Here is a 14,179-nt window from a genome sequence, read left to right on the forward strand (position 1 = left end):
TGTCTCGTTTTTTTTTTTTTTTTTTTTTTTTTTTAAATCGCCAGCTAACCTCAGCATGGTCTGAATTTTGGGCTTGTTTTCAGCCGTTTTTTTTCTTTTTTCTTTTTTTTTTTGCAGTGGCGCATGACTCAGCAACGTGTTGCATTCAGATGCCGTCGGGGAGAATTATTTACGTCAACCTGTTTCTAAGAATTTTCCAGATAATTTTAGGAGTGATGCTTTCACTTGGCCGTGTTTTTTTTTTTTTTTTTGAAAAACATCACACCAATCTCCTTCATTTTTAGGTTCATGGTGGGCGACCTCTCCGATTCCGAAGGCGACCTGTCGTCTGAGCCGGCAGCAAACGAGATGGAGTTCCAAGGCACGGAGGAGACGCACAGAGCTTTTTGCCACGGCACTGAGCTCATTCCTTGGTAGGAGATGAGCTCCGTTCAGAAAAATGAAAAAAAAAAAAGCAATCTCCTCAAATAGAACACACTAACAGTCACACAAGTGCTATAAATATCAGCTTGACCCAAAGTCCAAACACTCGCACGCACACGCATAGCGGAGATGCCCCCCATTTCAATCTTTTTTTTTTTTTTTTTTAAGGTACGTGTTGTCCCTGCAACCAGACGTTCACCAGTTCCTGCTTCAAGGCGCCACCGTCATCCACTACGACCAGGACAGCCACCTGACGGCTCGCTGCCTGCTAAGACTCCAGCCCGACAACACCACACTCACTTGGGGTGATTATTATGAACGCCGTGTCGCCTTGGTAACGTTGCGAGGTGATGAAATGACGCTTCAAATCTGCTTCGTGAACCACTCGTAGTATTTTCGGACTCCTGTAGATGGCGCTCTCTGTTCAACATTGGGCTGACTTGCCATTTTGAAACCCTTTATTTAATCCAACAGTGCCATCTAGAGGACTCAAAAATACAACTGGTTCGTGAAGCAAATTTGAAGCTTCATTTTCAAAATCGATTACCTTTTGAGTGAATCATCAATCAACAAAGTCCGCTTGTAAATGAGAATACGTGGCCAGTGTCAATTTCCTGTGGCAAACTTGTTGTAAATGTTTGGTAGGTAAGCCTCAGAATGGAGGGGTCTCCCCCACGGAGCTCCCACCAGGACTGGGACAGACTGCGGTGTCGGGGCTGGCCGAAGGTCTGCTGGACCTCGGAGTGGTCAAGGTTCGTCATTTGCAAAGTGATGTCGGATGTTGTCGGAGAATCCTAATTTTGTGTTTGCACTTCCAGGCGGTGTTTCTGGGTCACCAGGGTGTCGACGTCCACGCCGTTTGTTTGCAGAACAAACTGAGCCAGATGACGGTGGAGGAGAACGGCCTCAGTCTCCTCTACGGCCTCAGTACCACCGACAACAGGTCGAGACTTGATTAGCTAGAGTACTGTACGTTCAATTAAATTTTTTGATTTTTGCCCTCATCAGTGGGCAGAATTTGTGTCAAGGAAATGTATAGTGACTTTCGGGACTCCTTGTATGGATTTTAATTTCTTGAGCCTCCGTCATGTCCAACAGACTGCTGCACTTTGTGGCCCCCAACCACACGGCGCAAATGCTTCACAAGGGTCTCTCGCAATTGGTGAATGCCACCAGGAAGCTGAAGAAGTTTCCGGATCAGCGCTTGCAGTGGCTCAGACGGCAGTATGTCAGTCTCTATCAGGTAGGCCTGTGATGTTTCTGCATATCCATGCAAAGACGGTTTTCATTCCAGGACCACATTTTTTCAGTGCCTTTGTTGTTCTGTTTACCAGGAGGAAGCTCGATACGAAGGCCCGACACTGGCCCAAGCCATTGAACTGTTTGGAGGGCGCCGGTGGAACATGGGTGCAAGTGGAGGAGATAAATCGGGGGCCCCCAAAAGTAGCCCTTTGGGAATCAATGACAAGGCGAAGAAGAAGAAGAAGGCGCTTGTTCGGGTCAGTTCTCCTCCGGTGTTGAATGTTTCTAGGTCATCTCCCCTGCTCTATTATGGCGCGACTGGAGAAGGGGATGTGGTGGCGCATGCTGGCTGCGACGCCCTCTCTCTGCACCCGACACCTCCCTCGTTTACATGTGCTCACCTGTCTGTCGTGTATTAACGTGTGCCAAATGTTTTTACATTTTTTTAACCCACGAAAACGTGACGCTGTAAAAAGAGACCCGGTCGACTCCTGTTCGGTATCCCCCCGTTGGTCGTCGTTTTTATGTCTCTTGGAAGTTTTGTGTCTGTTCCATTTTGTCGCACTTTGTGGTACAATGACAATAAAACTTTTCTGATTCCGTTTTTTGCTTTTTTTGAATGCAGGGAGACAGTGGGGATGCCACGGATGACGAGATGGTTTCCAGGAAAACGCGCAGCTGCAAAGAGGGATTTTATCGCAATGGACCTGAGTCGGACAGCTTAGACCAAGACGATCCAGGTGAAGAGTCTTAAAATGAAGGTTGAGGCCATACCAAGTTGAATGCGTTCATGTTTAGCCTTGATGGTTTTCAACTTCTCCAGACGATAGCTTCCCCGGACCGTTCTCCCTCACCTCTAAAGGAAGTCCTGGATTGCTTGGCTCTTCCTCCTCCTCTTCCTCTTCCTCCAGTATGGCCAGCTCCAACCAGTCGCGCCCGCAATCCTCTCCTGTCCTTTCGGGGACTACCAAGGCCCAACCGGGGTACGTTGACATGCCGTCAGCCAAAGCTCAACTTAAGGTTACATCGCGATTGTTTTTATGGTGGACAGGGCGTGGAGCAGCCGGTCGTGGCACGGTCGCGGCAAAGGCTGTTTCAAAGGTTTCCAGAACCTCATGATCTCTGACAGCACCATGAGCTTCATCGAGTTTGTGGAACTCTTCAAGTCTTTCAGGTAGATACTTGGATTGTAAAAATGGCATCGTTTGCTCCACACTGAAGTAGCTTGATCCAGTTTTGCTCGTGGCACACTTGTACCTTGTTTTCAGGGGCATGCACATCCAGTGAGCTTCAATATAAGAAAACTCTCAGAATCTTTTTTACGTGTTTTCTGCCAGTATCCGGAGTCGAAAGGACCTCAAGGAGCTTTTCGACACCTTCGCCGTCCCTTGCAGTCGTTCCACTCCAGAGTCGGCCCCTCTCTACACCAGCCTGAAGATTGATGACCGGGACGCGGGCCTACAGCCAGACCTCGGTACTAACAAGGAGCATTTTCAACTACGCAAACATCCACGCCGTTTTAATCGCCTTCCTACTCCTCTGTAGACCTCCTGACTCGGAACGGCTCCGACCTCAACCTGTTCATCCGGACCAGGCAGCAAATGTCGGACAACCAGAAGCTGATCTCGGACGCCATCGCCGCCGCCAGCATCGTGACCAACGGGACGGGCGTGGAAAACGCCTCGTTGGGCGTCTTGGGCTTGGCCATCCCTCAGCTGAACGACTTCCTGGTCAACTGTCAGAGGGAGCACCTGAGCTACGATGACATTCTCAGCATCATCCAGGTGAGGACTCCTTGGCTGAAGGCAACTTTAGCGGAAGCTCTGATTTGGAGATTGGTTTGGATTTTGAATGGGTGAATAGCACGAGGAACAGCCTGGTATTGATTAGGAAATGGAGCAGATAAATGAATTGGATGTATCTGAAAGTAAACCTCCGCCAGGAAAGGATGGTGGCGATCGATGATACTGACGAATGGATTTGCGTTGCAGACATTTGAGCCGTCATCAAACATGAGGCTAATGGGCTGGATGTCATTTGAAGGCTTTGCAAGGTGCGGTTGGAGCAAACAAATATCGAGCCAGTAATGCCAAATGGAAGTTGAAGCTCTTAGCTTTCCTTCTCTTCCAGGTACCTCATGGACAAGGACAACTTTGCCTGTCGCAATGACGAATCCCAGCTGAACCCCGAGGAACTCCAGTACCCTCTGTCCTACTACTATATCGAATCCTCTCACAACACCTACCTGACCGGACACCAGCTCAAAGGAGAGTCTTCTGTTGAGCTTTACAGTCAGGTCAGTGACTGGAACGGATTAATAGCATTGCCATTCATTTCAATGGGAGAAGACGATTTGAGAAACGAGCGACGTGATTCGTTACATTTTGGAAGCAACTTTGTTGCTGTCTACATCGAAGGTGCTGCTGCAAGGCTGCAGGAGTGTCGAACTGGACTGTTGGGACGGCGATGACGGCATGCCAGTCATCTATCACGGACACACACTCACCACCAAAATACCTTTCAAGGTATTGAACGAATGCGATACTTTGTTGCCTCTTAAAATTCCACCCTGAGACCAACTCATCTTGAATAATTGATGCCAAAGAACGTCTCTCTCTCTCTCTCTCTTGTAATTCCTCAGGACGTAGTGGAAGCAATTAACCGCTCAGCGTTTGTCAACTCGGACATGCCGGTCATCCTGTCCATTGAGAACCACTGCTCCCTTCCGCAGCAACGCAAGATGGCCGACATCTTTAAGGTACGGCCATTGGGGGGGGGGGGATTTCCTCCCTCTATTTATTTTTTTTATACTCACGAACACATGAGATATTAGTGCTGGAATGTGCACACGCTTTCAATTTGCTAAGCCGTCCCAGCATTACCCCCCACTCGCGCCCCCGGGCAACAGAACTCTTCATGTTCACGCGACTCTTTGACACACACACACACACAGTTGCTTTGTTGATGCGGTTTCTGCTTTGTGGTTAGTCCAGAGAAATGTACCGTCGACCGCAGTGCGAAGAACTGTCCGAACCATAAAACCCGAACCGCAAAAAGCGAACGCAATTTCCTTCAAATCGGAATTCTTCGCCTCAATTCCCTTCCTTTCCTCACGCGGCTAACAGATCCTTATCTGTCGCACCGTAATTTTCCAGACGGTGTTCGGGGACCGTCTAGTGACGCGCTTCCTCTTCGAGGGCGACTTCAGCGACGACCCCCACCTGCCGTCGCCGCTGCAGCTTCGCCGGCGGATCCTGCTGAAAAACAAGAAGCTGAAAGCGCACCAGGCACCGGTTGACCTATTAAAGCAGAAGGTGCCGCGCTCGTTTGATCCGGCGCTGGCTAATGAGTCAGTTCTCGCCCAACTCTTGACGTGTTTCCTATTTCAGGCTCACCAACTGGCCCACCTGCAGGCCCAAGCCAGCAACGGATCACCGGGGGGCACCTCGCTTGGCAACCACGGCAACGAGGAAGAGGATGAGGACGAAGACGAGTATGACTACGACTACGAGTCCTTATCAGACGGTAAGCTCGCGTTTTTAGCGTCCAGTCAGGTGACTTCCTTCCTGTCTGCCCCCCCCGTTTGATTTGACCTCTTCTCCACTTAGCCGATGTCCTCAATGCCTCTACCGCCTCCTATGGGCTGGAAGGTAAAACTCCATGTGCACCGGTGTTGCCTTCTCATTCCGTTTTGCGGTGCGAGCGCCATCTAACACTTTGGTTTCTTGCCGCATTTGTGTCATTTAATGCGATCCTTTTCTGTTTTCATTATTCAAAACAATTCCAATGGTTGTGAGAATCAAATGTAAAGTATGACCATATACATACAACGGATATTCCAATTAGGTTTTTGACTCTGGGGAGAAACTAAATTACTCTTGAACATCTGGTCCTGAAGTTGTCTGGAAATTGAATGGAATTGAATTCTTTTTTTTTTTTTTATGTGCATCCATGTTGGCTCGTGTTTCCACTTCACAAGCTTGTGCTGTGTGTGTTTGCTTGCACTGCGTTCACCCAAAAAAAAAAAAAACTATGAATGACATGCAACTTGTGACTCAATCGAGAGGAAAAAAAAAAAGTCCGTATTTTTTTTTTTAAGAGTTACATTGTCTGGATGCTTTCTTCTTTTTCCACCAACACATCACCTCCCTTCTTCCTAGCCTCTGTGCACCGTTTTTGTCCGTGACCTCGACTCATCGGGGAAAACAAAACAAAACCATCTGGTTTCTCAGGCCCTACGCTGCCCCCACGCCAAACAACGGACCGGGGGAAATTACCCTATTCCACTCTCAGCATTAACTCTCTCCTGATGCCACACTTAGCCCCGACTCCTCCCCCGACGCCCCGCCCCCCCCCCCCCCCCCCCTCAAGCCCTCTCCATCTTTGTTCCCGATCGGAAAAGCCTACCGCTCACGGCCAATTTTCCGAAATCAACTCCTGATAGTGTTAATCGTGTGGCATCAAAGCTGAGTGAGCCGTCGTCAAATTTCACTTCATGTCCACATTAGCTCCTCCTCCAAACCTCGAGGAAGGGCCAGCGGATCATGATACCGGAAATCCCGATTTTTTTTTTTTTCAGCCAAGTCTCCTTAAAACTGAAGGCTTTTCGCAGTTTAGTCGCGCAAAATGGCCCCGCCCCCAACAGCCGCCATAAAAAAAAAAAAAATGAAACGAAATACGAACAGCGGAAAGGCAGGACTAATTACTGTTGTTCTTTTCAGTCGGATAATTTGGAGTGAGCGAGAGGCTAATGAGGCTCATCCTGACCTTTTTTTTTTTTTTTTTTGCATGTTCGTATTTGATGGTTCCCATCTGTTCCTGCAAGTGTACGCCATCCGCACCTTGTCCGGTTAGCGTCGTCAACTCCGTTCGCCGTTTACTTCATCAATGTGGAAAAATACGACTTGTGTTCGCAGATAACCTCCTGGAGGAAAAATCCGACGGGAAGAGCTCGGCGGACAAAGAGGAGCAGCCTGTGGACGAAGTGCCCAAGCGTATGAAGAAGGCTGACAGCAGAACTCAGTGTAAAGGAAAGGTCAGCGCACTTCAGCGGCACTCCGCCAGTCGGACACTTTGGTGCGATTGCGCCTGTTTGAGGTCCTCGAAGGAGAAAGTGGATCCTGATAGCTTTTTCCTCGCATTTGAGGAAGGACGAGTTCATCGCATGAGAAAGGACGGGGGGGGGGGGCCAGTCGAAACAATCTTGTTAGCGTTAGCGTTTTATTAACTCTTTAAGCACCGTTGACGTCAATTGCCGTCATTTTTTAAAACATTTTTTATTGGAATAGGCGGAGAAAAGTCTTGGCTAACTCTGGTTTGATCATTCAATTCATGGGGAAAAAAAACATGGCGGTCGCTTTGAGGTGTGACCGTTACAAGCAACTTGAGAGTGATCAAAGTTTTCGTTTTTTTTTTTAACCTTAAATCTGTCACAAAAGAGTGAAACGATAATGGAGATCATTTACATTTAGAAGTGATGAGACGCGCACACACGACTAAATACTACTACGACTAAATAGCATGCAAAGTGATTAAATTGTAATTTAAAAAAAATAATAATTGCCATGAAAGCACATTTTTATTCTTTTTTTTTTGCTAAGTCCGCCCCCGATCTTTCCTGCACCCCACAGGTGTTCGACATGGAGCTGGGCGAGGAGTTCTACCTCCCTCAGAACAAGAAGGAGAGTCGGCAAATCGCGCAGGAGCTGTCTGACCTTGTCATCTACTGCCAGGCTGTCAAATTTCCAGGTGAGCAGACATTCGGAGGATTTTCTTCGTCTGCAAACATCGTTGATCTTCCTTGAAATGTCTCCCGCTGGTTATTGCCTCTTTCCTCCCTTAACTGCTCTCTTTGCCGCCCGTATAAACTAAACTGCTCTTTTTATTTTGTTGACCTGAGCTCTGACAAAGGGTGAGCGGCTGGCTGTCGCCCTCATAAAAAAAAAAAAACTTTATTCGGCATGCGGGCCAAGTTTTAAGTCATGGTTTTAACCTACTGCGATTAATGATGGCGTTTATGTTTAAAATAGCAAAAATAAAAAAGTGCAGCGTTTTTTTTTTTTTTTTTGTATTTTCTTTTCCCACCGCAGTTTATTATTATAAACAGTCAAGATAATTATTTCTGGATTGTCTTACTGATTTTGCGGGACCCCACACAGGCTTGTCCACGCTGTCTCCTTCCGGCTCGGGAAGAGGGAAGGACCGCGGCAAGAGCAGGAAGTCCATATTCGGCACGACTCCGGCTCGCTCGGGCCCAACGGGGGAGGTCTCGACGCTGAGCCGCACGCCTGGGAAAAGTACGTCACTAAATCGGCAACACAAAGAATGTTTTAGCGCTAATGCTAAAGTCAGTGTAAAATGACATTGACATGCTAACGGAAGTTCTGGGCATGCTAGCCCTTCAAATGATGAATATTTAAACACAAAAGGTGCAGCAGCACACGCAGGCAGGCAGTAGAACAATACTCAAAGACATAGATTCTTCAAACACGATGTTAAAAAAGCTTAATTGCGACTTTTCTCATCTCAATCCAGGTTTATACGCAAGTGTGGCACCACACTGCCCCCCAGAGGCCGCCAAGGAAGTGCGCACGGAGAGAACGACTTGTATTCAATTTTATATTCTTTTCAAAATGATTTTCAGAAGTCAAATAAATACAGTTTTATTAGTGAGTAATCGTTTAGATTAAGCGGGATTGCGATATTGATTAGAATGGTCAAGATTTTTTCCATAATCGCAAGCGTAGTGAGGGAACAAATTAAACTGAATTAAATTAAAAATTTATTTATTTGCATTTTTTGCAACACGACTCAATCCAAGTGGATTCATCCATCGCCTCTAGGTGGCGCCGAGCGTCTGAGCTGGGACGAGCATCAGCAGACATCGCCGTCGCTCAACCCGCCGACGTCGCTCAGCGCCATCATCCGCACGCCAAAGTGCTACCACATCTCGTCGGTCAACGAGAACGCCGCCAAGCGCCTGTGCCGCCGCTACTCGCAGAAGCTCATCCAGCACACGGCGTGCCAGCTTCTCCGCACCTACCCGGCCGCCACCCGCATCGACTCGGCCAACCCCAATCCGCTCCTCTACTGGCTGCACGGCATCCAGCTGGTGGCGCTCAACTACCAAACGGACGGTCAGCCACCAAAAAAACCCACAACAAAACCCGCAAAGTTGTTGCTTGTTGCCGAATGTGGCTTTTCCGGACGCAGACCTGCCCATGCATTTGAACACGGCGCTGTTCGAAGCCAACGGCGGCTGCGGCTACGTCCTGAAGCCGGCCGTGCTCTGGGACCGAAGCTGTCCTCTCGCCCACAACTTCTGTCCCATGGAGAGAGACGTGGAGCGAAGCAGCCCGGCCGTCTACTCGCTCACGGTGAGCGCATGAAACAAACCCGAATGGCGTGTATCTTCTTGCCGACATTAAATTTAAACCTTAAATAAGCACCTGTGACGCACAAGTCCCTTTAAAGTACTCCACTTGGGTCCATTTAGGAGTGTTTGGACAGCTTTATGTCCAGGTCGCCCGCTCATTTCATTATTTGACAGCCGTGAAAGTAAACAGGATGAGTTCAGCGGAACCAAAGTGAGCGGCACCAGAACCTCATAAAGTCTTTGATGAGATTTTTAAAAAAAATTTTTTTTTCAACCTCGATTTTCCCCGCGCAGATCGTGTCCGGTCAGAACGTGTGTCCGGCCAACGGTTCCGGCAGCCCCTGCGTGGAGGTGGACGTCTTGGGCACGGCGGGCGACAGCTGCCACTTCCGCACCAAGCCCATCCACCGCAACACGCTCAACCCCATGTGGAGCGAGCGCTTTCACTTCAGCGTGCACTTCGAGGAGCTGTGCTTCCTGCGCTTGGCCGTGGTGGAGAATAACAGCTCGCAGACCACCGCGCAGAGGACGCTGCCGCTGAGGGCGCTCAAACCAGGTGGGGGCGCCGATGGCGGAGATGCACTTGGACGCCACCTGCTGGTTTAACCGTGTTTGTGCGTTTCAGGTTACCGGCACGTGCAGCTGAGGACGCAACATAACGAGTCGATGGAAGTGTCCAGTTTGTTCATCTATAGCAAAAGAGTCGAAGAAAGTCCGACGGGTGGCGCGTGTCCTTCGTCCCAGGTGAGGCGCGTCAGCTTAGAAACTAATTAATATCTACGGATGGATGGAAAAAAAAAAAATCATAAAAAATTACCCATTCTGTGTAACATTCATGGCAAATATTTTTTTTTATTTTTTTGACATAAGATGTTCAATCCTGAAGAGAAGAATTCTTCGAAACAGCACCGAGTAACCGTACACGGAGCTCCCGGACCAGAACCTTTCACCGTGTTCTCCATCACAGAACACACGACGAGCAAACAACTACTAGACATGGTCAGAATGCTTAAATCTAAAAATTAAATTAAATAAAAAAATTTTAAAAAATGACATCATTTGACGCTCTTAGATTGTGACCCCCGAGGGGAATCCCAGCGACTACTTCCTGTGTGAGGAGAAGCTTTCCTTGTCCAAGGAGCGAAGCGAGACCAAGCGATGCGCTCAGCGTCGCCCGCTCGTGCTTGACGAAACGCTGGTGCGGGTGATCTCCAGCTGGGACGCCGAGGATGGCTACGTGGGGAGGATCTGTCTCCAGACCAGAGAGGAGGTACACTCGCTGATGCAGTCACTGGCAGTCTGGCGCTCTCTAGTGGTCGGGATTAGTCATTGCAACGAATACACTCTGCATTGGGTATAATACGGTAAACATGTGAGGCTCGTTTGATGCGTCAACTGCAGAAGGCGGTTTGTCGAACATCGTTTGTGTGTGTGTGTTTTTTTTTTTCTTTTCTGGTGGGTCATTTGCGGGATAGCTGCGTAACAAAATAATAATAAATATAAAATAAAAATAATAAAACGGCCAGTCGTCCGTGAGTGGCTTCATGTTCAAATTCATTTGCTCTTAATTTGAAAACAAAAGTTCACTATTCCTTTAATCAACATGGCTCAACCCCCCTGAAAAAAACAACAACAAATAAATAAATATTAAAAAAAAAAAAAAATCTGTGTAAGAAAAAAAACATGTGCAAGGTCCACTGTATTAAATTTGCAAGGGCACTTTAGATGCTGGTGTACCTAATGAAGTGTCCGTTGCTCCTGAGCAGCTTCTCACGCGATCGTGGTGTCGCTGTTTAGAATTTAAACGAGAAGAACGCGGTGACACAAGGTGAGGAGGAGGCGCTCGCTGTTGTTGGAGGAGGAGGAGGAGGGCGAGGAGGAGAAGGCGGCGCAGAGGAGGACATGTTCTTCGTCCAGGTGCACGAGGTGTCCCCGGAGCAGCCGCACACCGTCATCAAGGCTCCGCGCTACAGTTCCGCGCAGGACATCATCCAGCAGGTTAGAGGAGGTCACCAAGTTTGCGTTCCAGAATGTTCTGTTCTAAACATACGGTCCATTTTTTTTTTTTTTTTCTCCCAGACTCTGTCCAAGGCCAAATACTCGTGCAGCATCCTGTCCAACCCCAACCCCAGCGACTACGTCCTCATGGAGGAGGTGACCAAGGACGCCGGCTCCAAAAAATCATCCGCCGCCAAGCCGGTCCAGCGCGTGCTTCTGGATCAGGAGTGCGTCTACCACGCGCAGAGTCACTGGAGGGGCGCGGGAAAGTTCATTCTCAAGCTGAAAGAGCAAGTAAGCGTTGCGACTCGTAGTGATGGGAAAATGAAGCTTCAAATGTGCTTGTATTTTTGTGACCTCTAGATGGCACTGTTGGTCTAATTAAAGGGTTTCAAAAAAATGTCAAGTCAGCCCAATGTGGAACCGAGAGCGCCATCTAGAGGAGTCCAAAAATACTACAACTGTTTCATGAAGCACATTTGAATATTGCAAGGCCATTTGTTGTAAAATGCCTCGCCACCTGACCGTGACCAATGACGTTCGTCTCCGTAACCACGTGCGTCAGGTGGCGCGCGAGGACAAGAAGAAGGTGATGTCGTTCGCCAGCGAGCTGAAGAAGTTGACGAGCCGCAGTCGCAGCATGACGACGGGCGCCGCGGTGGACGGCCCCGCCCACAGTAAGGACGAGAGGGCTGCATGCTGCGTGGCGCTCACCGAGTTGCACGAGTGAGCCTCGCGCGCTGCTCCGTGCATGAGGAGTGCAGCAGAGGTATTGTACCGCATTAACAACCTTGGACCGAGTGTCGTGCTTGGAGTAACACCATGTTAGTTGTTTGGACATTTAACTCTTAAACACGGTTCGGTAGTGCGATGTAAGTGAAACTTCAAATCTGCTTCATCAACCAGTTGTAGTATTTTTGGTCTCCTCTAGATGGCACTCTCTGGTCAACATTGGACTGGCTTGCCATTTTTTTAAACCCTTTTTTAAAACCAACAGCGCCACCTAGAGGACTCAAAAATACAACCACTGGTTCATGAAGCAAATTTGAAGCTTCGTTTGCCCAACACTACTTAATCGGGTCGCATTTGACATTCTACTCTGGCATGTGGTGACTTTCGCTAAAGTGAGCCAAAATACCAAAAGGTGTCAAATTTCATTCAAGAGCTACCCTGATTGCTGTACTATAATAGATTTAGAATTGGATTTAGATTTAAGAGTTTGCGGTTAATCAGGGAAAAATCTGGAAACTGCAAGGCCTTTACGTGCCATAAATGTATTTTTTCAATGGGAAAGTGAGCTTGAAACCGTTTTGAGAAAAAAAATAAATAAAAAATCAGTCACCACCTCAGACCCTCAACAACATACTGTCAACAGAATATAAAGCTTGATAAACTCGCCACTCTCACCAACTTTATAACCGTTTTTGACATCAGTGGTCAACAATTGTCACCCGTGCAGGGTACGCGAGCGTGAGCACGGGACTCAAAGTGTGGATGGCAGAGAGCCAGGTGGGGACGGGATGTCGCGCACAGGCCTCGTCTTCCTTGTCCACCAGAGGGCAGCAAAGTCCCGGCGCCTTCCCCGCCTCCTCCCTCAGCCCGTCGGCGTGGAAGCTTCACATCCTTCAGAACTGGAAGGTCCACAAATGATGGAGATGGTCGTGACGGTGACATCCTTGGGGCCGATTTTCTTGCTTGGAGCGCGCCACAGCGAACCCCGGCGGCGGCGGCGGCGTTCGGAGATGAATCAAGGTGACGGAGGTCCGCGTTAGCGAGAAGAAGGCGGAACGTTTGGAGACAAGAGAGACGAGCTGGCTCGTTTACTTTCTGTCTTATTGTTTTGGCGTACTGGAGGACATTTTGGGTCGCAAAGGGACAAACGTAGAAGGAAAAAAAAAAATGCTCATTTAAAGGTTGAGCAGGACGCCAAACGCTTTCACGGTGGTCCTTTCGACGAATTGTATTTTGCCGTTACTGACAAGCGCACTGAAACGCGACATCAAGGTTTTCAAACAGCATTTTGCACTATTGATTTTTTTTTTTCTGTACAGTTGCTGTCACGAGGCTTGAATGTGATTGGACGGTCAAAAGAAAGAAACAAACAAAAAAAAAAAGATCATCCGATTTATTTCTTTTGATTTCAGTTGGATTCGGGTGCCCAAACCGAACGAATTATTTGGCTTGACTTGACGAGGTTTGCGTTTTTCAGATTGAATTGATTGAAGTCATCTTCGACTTTTTTTGCGGCCCATTTTGTTGAATTTTCATATTTGCTTTCCTAAACACTCTTTCTTTCTGGGAAAAAAAAGAAAAATACACGACAATATAATTTTACGGAAGCCTTGAAATGTCACCTCTTTGTCAAGATCTTCATTTGCAGGGGGTGGCATCAATTCACATTCCATCTTCTAAAAGGAACACACTTTTATTCATTGAAAGAAATATTTATAATTATTTACTATGTAATGAGGTTAAAAATTGACAAAAGAATCACCAACCTTTAGCTTATGTCAAATAATAAATTTGTCGTCGGCCGGGTCCCAAAATTTTATTTTATTTTTTTCGATAAATATTCTAAATGAAACAAAAAGGGATCATGTCCTAAAGTTTCTGCAGTTTCTTTTTTTTTTCAACTCTTAATTCCCCCCCAGGATGTGTTATTATTATGATTATGTATTTTAATATTTGAAACAGATGTTATTTATTTGCCATTTAAAGCCCTGGTTGGCATTTAACTGTTATTTTCATGGACACGTCGTTTTTAATTTATTTTAAAGCGTTGGAAATGGAGATTGTCTTTATTGATGGTGTAAATTGTGACAAATGATTCATTCATGTCTCATTGATGTACTTATTCATCACTTCAGTTGTTCTGGAGTTGTAACTTTTTTTTTAATTAGTCGACTAGCTGGACAAAAGTAACACTACTATTTTTTTTTTTCTTTTTTAAATATTTCAATTGTGTATTCACGGTATAAATATCCACTGACAATTTGTTGACTTTGTAAGTGGTCATTTCTGAAAAGATAACAGTGACCATGATGACAGCAAAGGTTGTCCTGTTACTTGAATTTTCCATTGGATGAATATTTGTGGATTTGTTGCATTAGTGGAAGACCAATAAAAAAAATACAACATGGC

The 14,179-nt window shown here is 47.1% G+C and overlaps 1 protein-coding gene across 4 annotated transcripts in view; it reads left to right on the forward strand.

Annotated features, from left to right (window-relative positions):
- Positions 1-12,727, forward strand: part of plce1 (phospholipase C, epsilon 1) — a 44,566-nt gene extending 31,839 nt beyond the window's left edge. The window contains exons 16-46 of one of the 4 annotated variants that reach the window (XM_088284710.1): positions 285-413; positions 592-728; positions 1,069-1,175; positions 1,242-1,366; positions 1,522-1,666; positions 1,758-1,922; positions 2,291-2,405; positions 2,489-2,648; positions 2,717-2,839; positions 3,003-3,139; positions 3,211-3,449; positions 3,657-3,718; positions 3,796-3,961; positions 4,083-4,190; positions 4,307-4,423; positions 4,821-4,979; positions 5,055-5,190; positions 5,274-5,315; positions 6,582-6,700; positions 7,296-7,413; positions 7,824-7,961; positions 8,508-8,801; positions 8,878-9,041; positions 9,335-9,596; positions 9,666-9,784; positions 9,911-10,039; positions 10,113-10,310; positions 10,838-11,038; positions 11,120-11,332; positions 11,604-11,715; positions 12,498-12,727. In XM_088284710.1, coding sequence (XP_088140836.1) covers positions 285-413; positions 592-728; positions 1,069-1,175; positions 1,242-1,366; positions 1,522-1,666; positions 1,758-1,922; positions 2,291-2,405; positions 2,489-2,648; positions 2,717-2,839; positions 3,003-3,139; positions 3,211-3,449; positions 3,657-3,718; positions 3,796-3,961; positions 4,083-4,190; positions 4,307-4,423; positions 4,821-4,979; positions 5,055-5,190; positions 5,274-5,315; positions 6,582-6,700; positions 7,296-7,413; positions 7,824-7,961; positions 8,508-8,801; positions 8,878-9,041; positions 9,335-9,596; positions 9,666-9,784; positions 9,911-10,039; positions 10,113-10,310; positions 10,838-11,038; positions 11,120-11,332; positions 11,604-11,715; positions 12,498-12,688 — 4,630 coding nt within the window. In that variant the 3' untranslated portion in view covers positions 12,689-12,727. Of the gene's footprint in view, positions 1-284; positions 414-591; positions 729-1,068; positions 1,176-1,241; positions 1,367-1,521; positions 1,667-1,757; positions 1,923-2,290; positions 2,406-2,488; positions 2,649-2,716; positions 2,840-3,002; positions 3,140-3,210; positions 3,450-3,656; positions 3,719-3,795; positions 3,962-4,082; positions 4,191-4,306; positions 4,424-4,820; positions 4,980-5,054; positions 5,191-5,273; positions 5,316-6,581; positions 6,701-7,295; positions 7,414-7,823; positions 7,962-8,507; positions 8,802-8,877; positions 9,042-9,334; positions 9,597-9,665; positions 9,785-9,910; positions 10,040-10,112; positions 10,311-10,837; positions 11,039-11,119; positions 11,333-11,603; positions 11,808-12,497 lie in introns of all 4 variants that reach the window. The other 3 variants (XM_088284712.1, XM_088284711.1, XM_088284713.1) reach the window with 3 other exon arrangements.
- The last annotated feature ends 1,452 nt before the right edge of the window (positions 12,728-14,179 follow it).

The sequence above is a fragment of the Idiotropiscis lumnitzeri genome, chromosome 20 (assembly GCF_059441095.1).
Source record: "Idiotropiscis lumnitzeri isolate Australia: NSW breed Sydney's pygmy pipehorse chromosome 20, RoL_Ilum_1.0, whole genome shotgun sequence".
NCBI lineage: Eukaryota > Metazoa > Chordata > Actinopteri > Syngnathiformes > Syngnathidae > Idiotropiscis > Idiotropiscis lumnitzeri.